Here is a 14,912-nt window from a genome sequence, read left to right as displayed (position 1 = left end):
CATGCCATCTAGGTGACTGACAACAGCCCTGTCAAGTTTAGCTAAAACAGGTTACTTGGAATTGGGGCAATGCACAATCCAATACATAACCTTTCCTTCTGTAGGTAAGATTTCTATTCCAGTTAAAGAATGTTGACTGCAAGTACATGGCTAAAAGCTCTAAAACAACTTCTCGCTGAAGCACCTGTTGCGTTCTGGAAAGCGACACATCCCAACTCATCAGTGCACTTCTCTACACAGCATGGTACCTTGTCAATCGGTAAGTAATAGTAGATATCTTTGATATCCACTGAAAGCCCAACCATCCTTTCACCAGACTGAGTTTGGACAAATTCTAAAAGTTCTTCTGAGCTCATAAGACTAAATGCATCGTCAAGTACTTTGAAGTAACTTTTTGCCATATGCTAGTTTCCGACACGATCACCCTGAACACTTGACAGTACTGTTGTCAGTCACCTAGAGGGCACGGACGTAATCAAAATCTTTAGATTTGTAGATGACCTTTTAATCCTTGTTGACTGTGACTCCATCTCATTAGAGTCCAAGGCTGTAAGGATTTTAACCCTCATGAAAGCGTTTTAATCTGCTTGTTCTAACAAGTGAATTGCCCAGTTATAATTCCATCCGATCTTTCGACCTGGGGCGCTATAATGTAAAGCTATTCCAAAGTTTTCTCTTCCAATTCTGCAATCAGCCCTCTGTCATTGGTCAAAAATTTTTTTGGGCCACCCCCACTTCGCCTGTCAATCACACGGCGTCACGCAAACCGCGATAGCTCCCCATCTGATATGACCTGTACACTCTCATTATGCATGATCGGACTGATCAAAAGAAAAATAGTTATTTCTGATTCGACAACTTTTCGCCATTAGCCCTGGCTATTGGTCAAAAGTATTATGGCTGCACCCACTTCATCTGCCTGTTACGCGTAATCACAAAACCGCGATAACTCACCGCGTCAAAGTGGCGTGTACGCTTTAAAGATGCATTATTATGCCGAACAAAACTGAATTTTTCTCTGAATATCCGCAGGCTGCCCCGTTCCAAAAGGAATAAAAGATGGGCACCGCCGATTGCTCAGGCACTCGCTACTCGCACCGGCCGAGGAGCGTGGGTTTATTTGCCTGCAATAAATCTTTTTGCGTGACCGTATAACGTTTTCGAGCACTTTAGGCACGTTTACGACCTCGCTCTGCCAACTCTTTTTTGCTGAGGATCAGTTTTAGCGGCATTCTTAACCTTCCGTTGCATGCCGCCGCGATTTTCGACCAGCCACCGTAATCTCAATAAGGGAGAGCGGACCAATCGCAGACGCCGACACCACCCTCTTCATCCGGTTATCAATTTTCAGTGCACTGGCTCGGCCCCATCGCATCTCTCTCCACTGGAGCGTGCTCCTCGCCTCTTCTCAGCCAATTAGATAAGCCAAGCTGCTCAGTGTAAGCAATGTTATTCGTTTTTAAAGCAAACAAAAGTAACCTCCCATAAATGAGGAGAGTGTTTGATTAGTCCGTTCAGACAATACTGCTGGTCACTGCCCGATGCTTGCGTCGGCAGTTACGCAGATGTCACGTCAGGAGCTCGGAATAAAAACGTATTGGAATAGTTTTACGTTATATGGTCCTTGTACTTCACCTCTCATGCTAATCGCATTTGCTTGGCCTTCTAGCAACGAAGCAACAAAGCTGCGCTGCCATGTCATTCTGCGCGCTCAAAACTTGTAAAAGAGCTACTGTCTGCTCCTGTTTCCACAATTCACTCCGAAAATCCTGCACACACATGATGAGTGAGTTTTAAACTGCACACGAAGAGACTGACTAATGCTAGTTATCCAACGCATGTTCAAATGTCTGTTGCCTAGAAGCTTCTCAGGAAAGTAAAATCAGAAAGTCAATGTTATTCGAATCCGTTGCTCGACGAACGTAAGCATATTGTTGTATTGACTTACGTGCATCAGATTTCCCACAACCTGAAAAGGATTGGACAACCGGCGAATGCAACCGTCGCGTTCTCGGCCCCGAAGAAACTTGCCACACTGTGCAAGAAAGAAAAGGCTGACAATAACAAAGTGCGAGGATGCATGGTCAGATATCGAAAACCTTACGTCACTCACAATGAATGTGTCATGTACCGAATTCCACCATTCCCTTGTGCGGGAACCACTATATCGGACAAACCGGTAGGTGCTTGAACGAGCGCCTTATGGAACATGCTCGCAATATCAGGTATGGCCGAGGGCGAACATTTGCTGATCACATCCCTTCCTGTGAGGCAAAAACGAGCAAACAGTTCCTTGATAAATGTATTATCATAGGAAGGAGCAAAGACAGGCTAACTCGGAAAATCATTGACGTCGATAAGATGAACAGAGCAGGACGCACATGCGTGAGCACACCTTCTATTTTCCTCTGCGATAAAGAGCTAGCGTTTCTGAGACGCCAATACAGATTTGATAAGCGATATGTTCTTCTTCGGGCATATAAAAGTGATGTATATGAAAAATAAAATTTGTTGGAAGTTAGCGTTCGTACTGCTCGTGTGTGTCTAAATTTTACTGTTTCGTCCTCTGCGCGCTATTCATTCATATTCAAAGTATGCTGTCAATTTCGCTTACACAGATCACAGAGTTATAGCCGTGCCCCGTTTCCGCATCAGCCGCAGGTCGTATTAGGGAAATCGTCTCCCGTGTGTCTGCTCCCTGTCCCGGACAGAAAGATAACGTATGGCAATATGACAGCTAACGCTTTCTATAAGAGGAAAGTGATTACTTCGCATCCTTCTTGACGTAAACTGCGTTTTTACTGAGTAAGGGATCAAATCAATTTAATAACACTTCTTTCATAGATTGCAATTCTTTGCGGCTGTGTTGCTAATATCATTGAAATAGTTCGACTTAGGGGCTCAATATAGGGCTTTTCTCAATTTCTATTCGTTGGCCCGAGTGGCTAGTCTCGGTGATAGCGGGGGCGTCACTTTCTTTGAAGCGCTAATATTGGAAAAAGAATGCTAACATTTTTTTTAATGAAATGTAGCCCCAAATTTTGTGAGCGGCTTTAAGTGTTTCGCTAGATTTTTGATAATATGAAGACTTCCTTGCTCCGTGTACCTTTCAACAACAAAAGTGCTACGGGCAGCTAGCATAATGAATACGTCACATGCCCAGCGTTTCAGCTGTTTACATTGTTCTGTCCTTCAGCAAGCAATCGTGATTTTTTTTGTGTGCTTTCAGGCTTTCGATGTCGTTGCAAAATAAAAAAAAGAAAGGCGTCAGTGTACGTCTCAGCATGTCTGGACTTGCTGATGCACAGGATATCGCGATTTGAAGTTTTTGAATACCCCACACCAACGGCCAAGTACTCCAGATGATGGAAGAGTGTGAATAATAGTTGCGAATTGTCAGCTCGAAGGAGTTTAGGACGTAATGATTACATAGGCTGACTTCACCATGGCGGCCCGAGGGAAGAACTTGCAGGTTTAAGTACAGAATGGTGTTTAAAACCGAGCGTCATGATACAAGGAACCTCGTAAACACCAAGGTATTTGAACTTGCTCAGGTTTCCGCAATTCTACAGTGTTTTGCTTACACGGCGTGCTCGGTCACGTCGTATGAGTGTATATGCACTTGTCCAGGTCCCGGTTCTCTTACAGGAAGATGCGTTCAGTTGTTGGCAGTGACAAACACAGAATGAATAGGAGCTTTCAAGTGAGAAAACGCAACAGGGACCAAATGCACGAAGCTGTTTGTTCGTAAGTGATATTTGTCATTGGCTGGCCGTCTTCACTAATAACGTCTGACGTCATGAGCGGTTTCCGTCTGTTCTTAAAGAACAATTCTTGTGTAAGAATCTTTTCTTGAATACCAGCCTGCTACATACGTGAGGCTGGCTAAGCCAGCCGTTTTTGCCCTTCTCATCACCTCTCGGTGCACTGGCATTTGACTCGCTGCCTTTCCTGCATTGGCGACTTGGCAATTCACTTGTACGCGGGCAGCGCATAAATTGCACGAATCGCGTCTTGCCAAGCACTAAGCTTGCACTCATCAAATTTCGGGTCTTCCGACTTTCCCACAAAACACGTGGCAGGATGGCTTTCTCTGTGGGTGTAGGACACCACCTGCAATGATTGCCTTTACTCTGCGACGTTGTTGACCTGGCTGCAGTCGTGGCAGGTTGTGCGGAGGTCCAAGTTTGATGTTCTCCGAAGATCAAATTACTTTGGCGTTCTTCCACTGCGAACTTGACGCAGACGCGCAAAGTAATTTTTGAAAGGAACCGTGGCAGCCGGAAGCTTTATTGTTAACGTGAGTGTAATCCAGTCGTAGCAACACAAAGATGACAACTGAAGAAGACAGATACTGCAGCATGGCTCAATGTTCACTTATCAAGCAGTTTCCCATCAGACAGCTCTTGTGCCTGCCTCACAATCCCAGAAAAATGGCATGAGCAACATCCCAACAAGGTATCACGCTGTGGTATCAGGCTGCAACCTTGGGGTTTGAATGAGCTAATGCCTTATCCAACCGAAACACAGGCAAGGTACCCCCCAGTTAGTTCCATTCTTTATCGTGTCTATGAAAACATAGATGTGAAATAACTGTGTAAGCACACGCAAAATGTGACTAGCTTATGATAATTAACTTATTAAGGAACTAGCTTTTAAAAACATATATTCATGTTACTGAAGAAAGCGTGCCAACACAGACACGAGTTGGAAGGAAAGGGACATAGCGGTTCTCTTCGTCCCTACTTGTGTCCGTGTCAGCACGCTGAATGATTTGCGCAATGGTGATGATACACACTTGCTATGATAAACAGGCTGCATTCCTGCTGTGCCCCTTAAAAGACTCCCCTTCGTGTCGTTGGAAATTTTAGTTATACACTCGAAGCGTAGCGCCCCTCTACGAGGCCTTCCTCTGAAATAATTTTTCCACTTGATTCATTAGTAAGGAAGACAGGAGAAATTGAAATGTGTTGCCATGCTGCCAGGAGACGAGCTTCACTGCCAACTTAGAAACATTATTGTGGCTCTAGTAACCTCCGCTAGCAACTTTGCTTCCCTGTCTGCTTCCGTCAAGGTTATTTCACGAGGCCCACTTCCGTTTTTTTTTTGTTCCTCTGTTCTGTTGGGCGGCATCCTCCGAGTGGCGGTATAACGCTTTCTGCATTAAACTCTGTACTGAGAGCAAGTGCCATAATCGCGGACGTTGCAGGCCTTACGTAGAACGACTTGTGCGTGTGCGAGCAGGGTCTGCCTGCGGGCTTCTGCTTGAAGTTTGCGCTATTTTCGCATGGTGCAACGGTTTGAAACTTGGCAGCCAGTATTGCGACGCAGTGGTGTAGGCGCCGCACTTTCTTTTGTAATCTGCAATGCCGAGACCACGTTGAGGATCCGTTAAAGACTGAACGCTCGTATTAAGGCTGGACCTCCTGACTTTCCGACTACCATTGCCCTGTTTAGATTATATGGTGCACTTAGTGAACCACCAAACTATATTACCCGTTCGATGATGACAATAGGTAAGCTTTATGCGTTCGTGCTCCATGTAAGAGACCACACCTTCTGGTGGTTTCCATAGGCGCGTGCGTGCTTACTACTGTCCTTATATAAGGAAAATAATTTTGGCAGTTTTTGTATAGCTACTTTTCACCGTCTTTATTTTCGTTCGTTACATAGCATAATGAATGCTAGCTTGCTTTTCATGAGCTTTCAAGGCCGGCTCTTATGTCGTTCGTCTTTTTCCGGCATATGTCGTCCTTGTACTGCAAAGAACGCATGCCAAGTCGCCGAATTGTTGGATCTTGCATAGAAATAATGACGCTGTGAACACAGTTAGCTCATAAGTGCTGGTGCTTTATGCTGTAACAATGTTAGCTACTTCGCGGAAAACCGTAAGGTATAGGCAATTCTTGTTAAATAAAGAAAGCATCTGAATTTCGTCTCAGTTACCTAATACAAGCAGTCACGAGAACTTGCGAATTCGTTTTGACCGCTTCGTACTTATCTAAACTTGTTCACTTGGTCACATGACGCAGTTTCTGCTTTACGTATGTGGAATAACTGTCGGCGCCTCAGCGTAATCTTACTTTTATAACTGCAGCATGTCGCAGCAGACCTTTCGATTCTTGGCAAACACCCTTTTTAATGGTAGTCGGTAGTTGGACTTGCCTAAATGCATGAAGCATTGCCGGATATTCCAGAATGGGGTAGTGAAGCGCACGCTTTGTTTTTTACGAGGAAAATGTTCTTATAGCAATATTTTAGTTGTAGACCTTAATTCAAAGTCCATCCTTACGTGTTTTCTTATTCGTCAGTACTTACCACCATTCAGCAAAACTTTTATTTTTTGATCGGGATGTCCTCGAGGATTTTTCAGCGAAATGTGCCTATATAAGAAGTCGCAATGACCTAAGCGTTGTCTTGTTGTGCGGAACTGTTGTAGGCTTAATTATTAAAGATCTCCAACGCATCAGAAGTCCGTCGTTCCTTGCCTGCTTTTACTCTGACTGCATCAAGATTACCAAAACTGCAAGAAAGCCCAGGGTAACGGAAATACCAGGTTTCTGCGCTCATTGAAGCGTGCGTAACATCGACAGCGGAGCGTTTGATGACTGGGTTAGACGTGAGAGGCATCGGCATGCTGAGAGACCTCAAGCAAGTGTGGCATTAATTCCGGACCAGGCATCTTCTCTTCTTACCCAAGCGGACATGTTAAATTACCTTCCCTTAAGGTGACGTGGGTCCCTATGCCAATATCGCAGTATCATACACGTACTATCACACATTTCATTCATCTGTACGTGCTTTAACTTTCACCGTTTGGGCGCTGCGGAGCGTATAAGGTTTAACGGAAGAAAAACACGCTCACATTCTAAGCTTCTACAGTCCTGCATGGCGCTGCCATTAAAGTGACTCCACATTAGAGACCGCCATCAGAGTCGCACAATCCTATCTTACGTAACCTTCTTTACGTCCTAAAATTAGTGTACGACCTGTCAACGGCTGGCAGTAAAGGTGGTAGCCCTATAACGACGGCGTGCAGGTGTACCGCAAGCGGCTAGTCGTCAACGGCATCTCGTTGGGCATCGCCGAGAGCGAGGTGCTGGCCCTGCTCGGAGTGCCCGGCTCAGGGAAGAGCACTCTACTGCGCATGATCGCCACCGACGTGCCTCTCGACCGAGGGCGCGCGCTGATGAAGACGCCGCGGGGAACCATTACCATGCAGAGCGCACCGGCTCGCTGGCAGGCCGGCCTGGGCTACTGTCCGCAGCAAGACGGGCTGCTCGAGCAGCTCACGGGCTCCGAGACGCTGGCGCTGTTCGCCAGGCTGCGGGGCGTGCCGGAGGCCAAAGTGGCCGCAGTGACGCGGGACATTGCGCACCTCGTGGGGCTGCGCTCGGTGATTGGCGACTGCGTCGAAACGTACAGCGGTGGCCTGCGGCGGCGCCTGTCGGTCGGCGTTGCGCTGGTCGGTCTGCCGCCACTGGTGCTGCTCGACGAGCCGACGGCTGGCGTGGACGTGGCCGCCCGGAGGGACATGTGGCAGTCGGTGCGCGAACTCCAGGAAGTGGCTCGTATATCGGTGATCATGACGACGGGAAGGTGGGTCGCCATTCTGTGGATGTCCTTATTCTAGGGACGGTGCGTCAATAGTACAAACGCCGTAAAATGGGGGCTTAGGACTCGTTTAACGAATGTGGGCGTAATAGTTGGCGGTGCGCAAACTGCGAAATTACGACTTCTGAACAGACGCTTGTTATTTTTCGAAGAAGGGCTGCTACCATTCGTTTCACGTCTATTATGTAGTGAAAGGGGGTTTATTGCAGCTCGTACGCGGGATGGCAAGTAGCGCTTGATCGCGAGTCCTAGGCGTTCGCATCAGCAGCCCGAGCTCGAGTCTCGCGCCGCAGCGGTGGCAGTCCGCACAGCGCCACATGCATAATACCCACTACAATTGCCCCCGCGGCGAAGAGGGGAGCCATCCTGGCGACCTAAGGTGATGATACGATAAGGGGGTCGTGGTTCGGCTTCAGGCGGCTGACGTGAACCGTATCGCGGCCACGGCGGCGTTTGTCCGAAGATGGCGTCACCGGTTCGACCACATAATTCACCGGCGATGTACACGCGACGACCGGTAGGGACCCTGATATTTCGGAGCAAGCTTTGGGCTAAGGCCTGGAGATTGAAAGGGCAGCTGAAGCCAGACGTGAGAGTCCACGGCGAAGGACTGTGTGGGCTGCCCGTTGTCGTGGCGATCTTTGTGAATTCCTTCGGTAGCCGACGTGAACGAGCGAGCCAGTTGGTGGCACTCTTCAGAAGAGCAGCTTCGAGAAGAGGGGGGAATTCAGAGCCTTCCGGATGATATTGTAACGATGTTAATAAAACAAGGGTATTTATTAAAGGCGAACTTGTGCCCACAAGTAAAAGTCACTGCGGTCCGGCAGGAATCCGCGGCAGTCGCGTTCCCAAACTGGGCTCGAAAAACGTCTTCCTCTTCTCGCGTGACACCTCGTGCGCGTGGCGCATGCGAGCCGGGTCCAACTGGCTGCCCGTGCCACGAAGATCGCTGCCTGTTGTTGATTAACATCATCATCACTGTACGGCGTGCACTGTGCCCAATGCAAAGGGCGCACAACTTGAATGTCACCAAGTTTGTCGTGGCATTATCCCCCTCCTTGCTGCATCGGCCCGATGCGTGAGACGAAGTAGGGGTTCCTGTGGGCTCTCACTTTTTTTGTTGTTGTTGTTCATGACCTCTCCTCGTAGGGTTTCATGCGGACAACATGCACAACTTCCGTGGAGTTGCGCCGTCTTGGGCTCTCGTGTCCAGCGGATTTCACTTCGTAAGTGATGTCGCTTATACGACGAAGTATTTCGTAAGGGCCGAAGTATCGGCACAGAAGCTTTTCAGACAGTCCACGGCGGCGCACTGGGGTCCATACCCACACCTTGTCACCGGGCTGGTAGTGAGCTTCACTACGGCGCTGGTTGTACCGGCTGGAGTCGATGCGTTGTTGGCGGCGTATTCGGTACCTTGCCATCTGTCGTGCCTCCTCGGCTCGTTGCAAGAAATCATCTAGGTCAGATGAGTTATGGGTTTCTGCCTCTAACGGCAACATAGCATCCAAAGTTGTGGTTACTGCTCGGCCGAATACAAGTTCAAACGGGGTGACTCGTGTTGTTTCCTGAACGGCCGTATTATATGCGAAGGTGATGTATGGCAAAATTTCGTCCCACAGCCTATGTTCAACGTCGACATACATCGAAAGCATGTCGGTCAGTGTTCTGTTAAGGCGTTCAGTTAAACCGTTTGTCTGAGGGTGGTACGCAGTAGTTTTCCTGTGATCAGTATGTGTCATTTGCAACAAGCACTTCATTAGGTCCGCAGTAAAGGCCGTTCCACGATCGGTAATGACAACTGTGGGAGCGCCATGCCTGAGCACGATATTGTGGACAAAGAATTTTGCAACTTCGACAGCCGTTGCATTGTACAGGGAATCAGTTTCTGCGTAACGGGTCAGATAGTCCGTGGCCACAACTATCCACTTTTTGCCTAAAGATGATGTTGGGAAGGGTCCAAGGAGGTCTATACCGACTTGTTGGAATGGGGCGTTTGGTGGATCTATTGGCTGGAGGAGGCCGGCCGGTTTTACGGATGGAGTCTTGCGCCTTTGACACTCGCGGCAAGTCTTGACGTAGTGCTGCACTGATGCTAATAACTTGGGCCAGTAATATTTCAGACGAATCCTGGCGACTGTACGGCTCACGCCCATGTGTCCAGACGTCGGCTCATCGTGACATGCATGCAAAACTTCTTCTCGCATAGATGTGGGTACGACAAGTAAAAACTTTGTCTCGCTGTTCTCGAAGTTTCTCTTGTAGAGGACACTTCCTCGCAGACAGAACGAGGATAGCCCCCTAGAGAAAATACGCGGCAGTTGAACGTCCAGTCCCTCCAGGCGCTGTATAAGCGGAAGCAATTCCGGGTCATCTCGTTGTTGTTGAGCAATTTGTGAAGTGTCAACAATGCTAAGGAACGGGAAATCCTCTTCTTCTGACACAGTTGTCTCAACGGGTGCGCGTGACAAGCAGTCGGCATCGCTGTGTTTCCTCCCCGATCGGTATACTACAGTAATGTCATACTCTTGAAGCCTAAGGCTCCATCTTGCTAGTCGTCCGGATGGATCCTTGAGATTCGCCAGCCAGCAAAGCGAATGGTGATCGCTGACTGCTCTGAATGGTCTACCATATAGGTATGGCCGAAATTTACATATTGCCCAAATGACTGCAAGGCACTCTTTCTCGGTTGCGGAGTAGTTTGTCTCTGCTTTCGAGAGCTTACGGCTGGCATAAGCAATTACTTTCTCCTGGCCGTTATTCCACTGCACTAGTATGGCACCGAGGCCGACGTTACTCGCATCGGTATGGACCTCAGTGTCGGCTGTCTCATCAAAATGGGCAAGGATTGGAGAAGCTTGCAGGCGTTTCCGTAACTCGTCAAAGGCGTCTTGTTGTTCGCTTTTCCACATGAAAGGTTGATCTTCTCTTGTCAGTATTGTAAGGGGCTCAGCGATGTTTGAAAAGTTTTCCACAAATCTTCTGTAGTATGCGCATAAACCCAAGAAACGTCGCACTGACTTTTTGTCCGTGGGTGTCGGGAACCTCGCAACAGCTGCTGTCTTTTCGGGATCTGGTCGAACGCCTTCAGCACTGATGACGTGTCCGAGAAACCGAAGTTCATCGAAGCCGAATTGACATTTTCCCGGCTTAATTGTCAAGTCTGCTGCTCGAATAGCTTCTAATACTAGTCGCAGGCGCTCTAGATGTTGGTCAAATGTGGTGGAAAATACGACCACATCATCCAAATACACTAAGCATGACTGCCATTTCAATCCTGCAAGCACAGAGTCCATCATTCGCTGGAACGTTGCGGGTGCGGAACAAAGGCCGAATGGAAGTGCTTTAAATTCGTAGAGGCCATCAGGGGTCACGAATGCTGTCTTTTCACGGTCCCGTTCATCCACCTCTATTTGCCAATATCCACTCTTGAGGTCCAGGGAGGAGAAAAACTTTGCACATCGGAGCCGATCTAACGTATCGTCGATACGCGGAAGGGGGTACACATCCCGCTTGGTTACGCTGTTCAGCTTACGGTAGTCGACGCAGAATCGAAGTGTGTTATCTTTTTTCTTAACCAGCACTACCGGAGACGCCCATGGACTGCTGGAAGGCTGAATAACGTCATCTGAAAGCATCTCCTCTACTTGCTTCTTGATGATCTCCCTTTCTTTTGGTGACACTCGATACGGGTGCTGGCATACCGGTCTTGTGGCGTCCTCTGTTATGATTCTGTGTTTCGCAACAGACGTGCGCCGTACCTTCGAGGACGTGGAGAAGCAGTCAGAAAAATCCTTTATCAGGGCATATATCTGTTTCTTTTGGGCTTCAGGGAGTCTCGGGTTGACGGTAATGGATCTGTCGACACTGCAGGTTCCTGTCAGGGCAGTTGACGTAGTTAGGCTGCATAATTCGGTCGCTTCACAGAACTCGTGGAAATAGGCAATAGCTGTTCCTTGTGCGATGTGTTGGAATTCATTACCGAAATTTGTAAGTGCGACATTTGCACGGCCATCGCTTAACTGAACAAGGCCCCGAGCCACGCAAATACCTTTGTTGAAAAGGAGCTCGATGTTTCCATCGGCTATGCCTTCGCGGTCGGAAAATCTTTCATTCTCCACAAGAACCATTATACTGCAGCGTGGCGGCACAGTTACGTCATCGTCAACGACGCGCAGTGCAGCGAGACGTCGCTCCTCCGATTCTTCCACAGGTATAGCTTGTTTTGTCGAGAAAGATACACTGGACCTACGTAGGTTAATTATGGCACCGTTAGCTTGTAGAAAATCCATTCCCAATATAAGTTCCCGCGAACATTCTGGCAGTACAATAAAGTCAGAAACGTAAGTGAAGCCTTTTATCGTAAGTCTTGCGGTGCATCGGCCAAGGGGCGTAATAAGATGGCCGCCTGCCGTCCGTATCTGCGGACCAGTCCACTTCGTCACAACTTTTTTAAGGCGCTTCGCCATCTTGAAGCTTACTACCGAATAATCAGCGCCGGTGTCGACTAAGGCATTCAGCTCGCATCCGTCTATTATCAACCGCAAATCTGACGTAATCGTTTCGTTCCTGCACCTGTAGACTGGAATTATCTCGTCACCGCACTGGAATCGCGTTGGAGGATCTTCGTAACTTTGGTTATCAGCGGCCTCACCTCCACAGGTCGCTTGCTTCAGTTTTCCTGGTGTGGGCTTGGTGAACGACGCCTAGGCAATCTTGGAGACGCGCGTGGGCTAGGCGATCGGTAGCGCATGGGTGACGGTGATCGTGGTTGACGTTGGCGAAGAGTAACGGGGCTTTGGCGCGTCGACAGGTATTCTTCGATCTCCGCTGGCCTTTCACCGTTTCGGGGGCATGGTGCGCTTAAGGGAAAACCCCTTAACCCAACTTGACGGTACGGGCAGAACCTATACAGGTGACCCGCTTCTCCGCAGTGGAAGCACAGAGGCCTACGCTCGTGGTCACGCCAGACGTCACTTTTCCGGGGCCTTTGTTCCACAAAGCGAGGTGCACTACGTGCTAAAGGCTGATAGGCAGCCGGTGGTTCCAGTAGACGAGGTGCACTTTGTACTGTCGACGGGTAGGGAACGGTCGTCGCAACTGCTCCACTACTGTGTACCGCAGGTTGCCTGAGTACGTCGGCGTACGTTGGGATGCGCCGCGTCGGCTGTGGCTCACGCTCTGGATCCCGTATGACGTTCCTGAGTTCGTCCCGGACAACGTCGACGATAGATAGTGCAGCTGGAGCCTGAGGTGTCTGAAACTTGTTGAGCTCTTCCCTGATCACTGACCTGACAAGCTCCCGCAGGGCTTCCAGGTCATTTGGCAGGCCTCCAGGGAAGACATGGACAGGTGCGCAGCTTGCCTCACGGTTGTATTGCCGAGCCCGCTGTTCCAGCGTCTTTTCGATGGTCGTTGCTTCACACCTGAACTCGGCAACCGTGCGCGGTGGGTTGCGGACGAGAACTGCGAAGAGTTCCTGCTTTACCCCACGCATGAGATGGCGCAGCTTCTTATCTTCACTCATGGTGGGATCAGCACGCTTGAACAGGCGGGACATGTCCTCGATGTACATCGCCACGTTCTCGTTTGTGAGCTGATTCCTGGCTTGAAGTGCGATTTCAGCCTTTTCTTTACGATCCGTGCTGGCGTACGTTGCTAGCAGTTGTCGTCGAAATTCCTCCCAAGAGGTCAAAGAGAGTTCGTGGTTTTCAAACCACGTTTTTGCGAAGTCTTCCAACGCGAAATAGACGTTACGGAGCTTCTGTCTCTCATTCCATTCATTAAAGCTCGCCACTCTCTCGAACAGTTCCAACCAATCTTCCACGTCTTCGAACGAGTCACCATGGAATGTTGGCGGCTTGCGAGGTTGGCTTACGACTAGCTGTGCCGGTGTTACCTGGGTAGTCATTGTGGCGGCGTCCGTTGTGGGAGTTTCTCTTGGCAAGAAGAGAAGAGGGCCGAATTCGGGCGAGTCACCTCGAAGACGGCGGCTGGTCCGCTGGTGTACAGGTGTCAGTTCAACGGGATGGACTCGTGGGTTGTCGGAGCTACGCTGACTTTCGTTCGTGGGGCTTCGACTCATACCCCGCACCTCCACCAGAAATGTAACGATGTTAATAAAACAAGGGTATTTATTAAAGGCGAACTTGTGCCCACAAGTAAAAGTCACTGCGGTCCGGCAGGAATCCGCGGCAGTCGCGTTCCCAAACTGGGCTCGAAAAACGTCTTCCTCTTCTCGCGTGACACCTCGTGCGCGTGGCGCATGCGAGCCGGGTCCAACTGGCTGCCCGTGCCACGAAGATCGCTGCCTGTTGTTGATTAACATCATCATCACTGTACGGCGTGCACTGTGCCCAATGCAAAGGGCGCACAACTTGAATGTCACCAAGTTTGTCGTGGCAATATCGTAGCACGGTGTCGAGGGTAGTGGATGGTTCACGTTCATAAAGAAGGAAAATTGGTGAGAAGCCTGTGGTAGCCTGAACGGCGGTATAATACGCGTACGTCACAGAAGCGAGGACATCGTCCTGATTGGAATGATCAGACGCAACGTACATGGTGAGCATGTCACCAAGAGTGCGGTTGAACCGTTCCGTTAGACCGTTAGTCTGTGGGTGATACGCCGTAGTGGTGCGGTGAATAGTGCGGCAAGCGGCGAGTAGCTCATTAATAACTTCGGACAAGAAGACACGGCCTCTGTCGCTGAGCAGTTCTCGCGGAGCACCATGCCGTAAGATGAAATGCCGTAACATGAATGCGGCGACGTCACGAGCAGCAGCCGAAGCAAGTGCAGCAGTTTCGACATATCTTGTGAGGTGGTCTACTGCGACAATTATCCAACGATTGCCTTTAGCAGTGCATGGAAGAGGCCCATAAAGGTCAATGCCGACCCGATCAAAAGGACGAGCAGGACACGGTAAAGGTTGCAGAGGTTGTATGAGCAGACGTCTTGCGTCGCTGACACGCTACACATGACCGAATGTATTTGCGGACATAAGAATGTATGCCGCGCCAGTAGTAGCGCTGGCGGAGCCGCTCGTAGGTTTTCAGGACGCCAGCATGAGCTTGTTGTGGGTCGGCGTGGCAACACGTGCATATGTCGGAGTGCACATTGCGAGGGATGACTAGCAGCCATTTGCGACCGTACGGCTGATAGTTTCGGCGGTACAGGATGGCGTCCCGTAGCACGAGATGGGTCGCTTGGCGACGAAGGGCTTGAGGGCATGTAGCCGTTGAAGAACTGTGAAGAATGTCAATGAGAGACACAACCCACGGATCTTTCCTCTCTTCAGACG

General features: G+C 49.4%; 1 protein-coding gene across 1 annotated transcript in view; it reads left to right on the top strand.

Annotated features, from left to right (window-relative positions):
* The window catches only part of LOC139048065 (phospholipid-transporting ATPase ABCA3-like), a 134,194-nt gene that overhangs the window by 107,055 nt on the left and 12,227 nt on the right, over positions 1–14,912 (top strand). Inside the window, exon 23 of the mRNA XM_070522459.1 lies at positions 7,040–7,599. Within this exon, the coding sequence (XP_070378560.1) occupies positions 7,040–7,599 (560 nt within the window). The remainder of the gene's footprint in view (positions 1–7,039; positions 7,600–14,912) is intronic.

The sequence above is a fragment of the Dermacentor albipictus genome, chromosome 7 (genome assembly GCF_038994185.2).
Source record: "Dermacentor albipictus isolate Rhodes 1998 colony chromosome 7, USDA_Dalb.pri_finalv2, whole genome shotgun sequence".
NCBI classification, from domain to species: domain Eukaryota; kingdom Metazoa; phylum Arthropoda; class Arachnida; order Ixodida; family Ixodidae; genus Dermacentor; species Dermacentor albipictus.
This window is presented reverse-complemented; position numbering and strand designations above follow the sequence as displayed.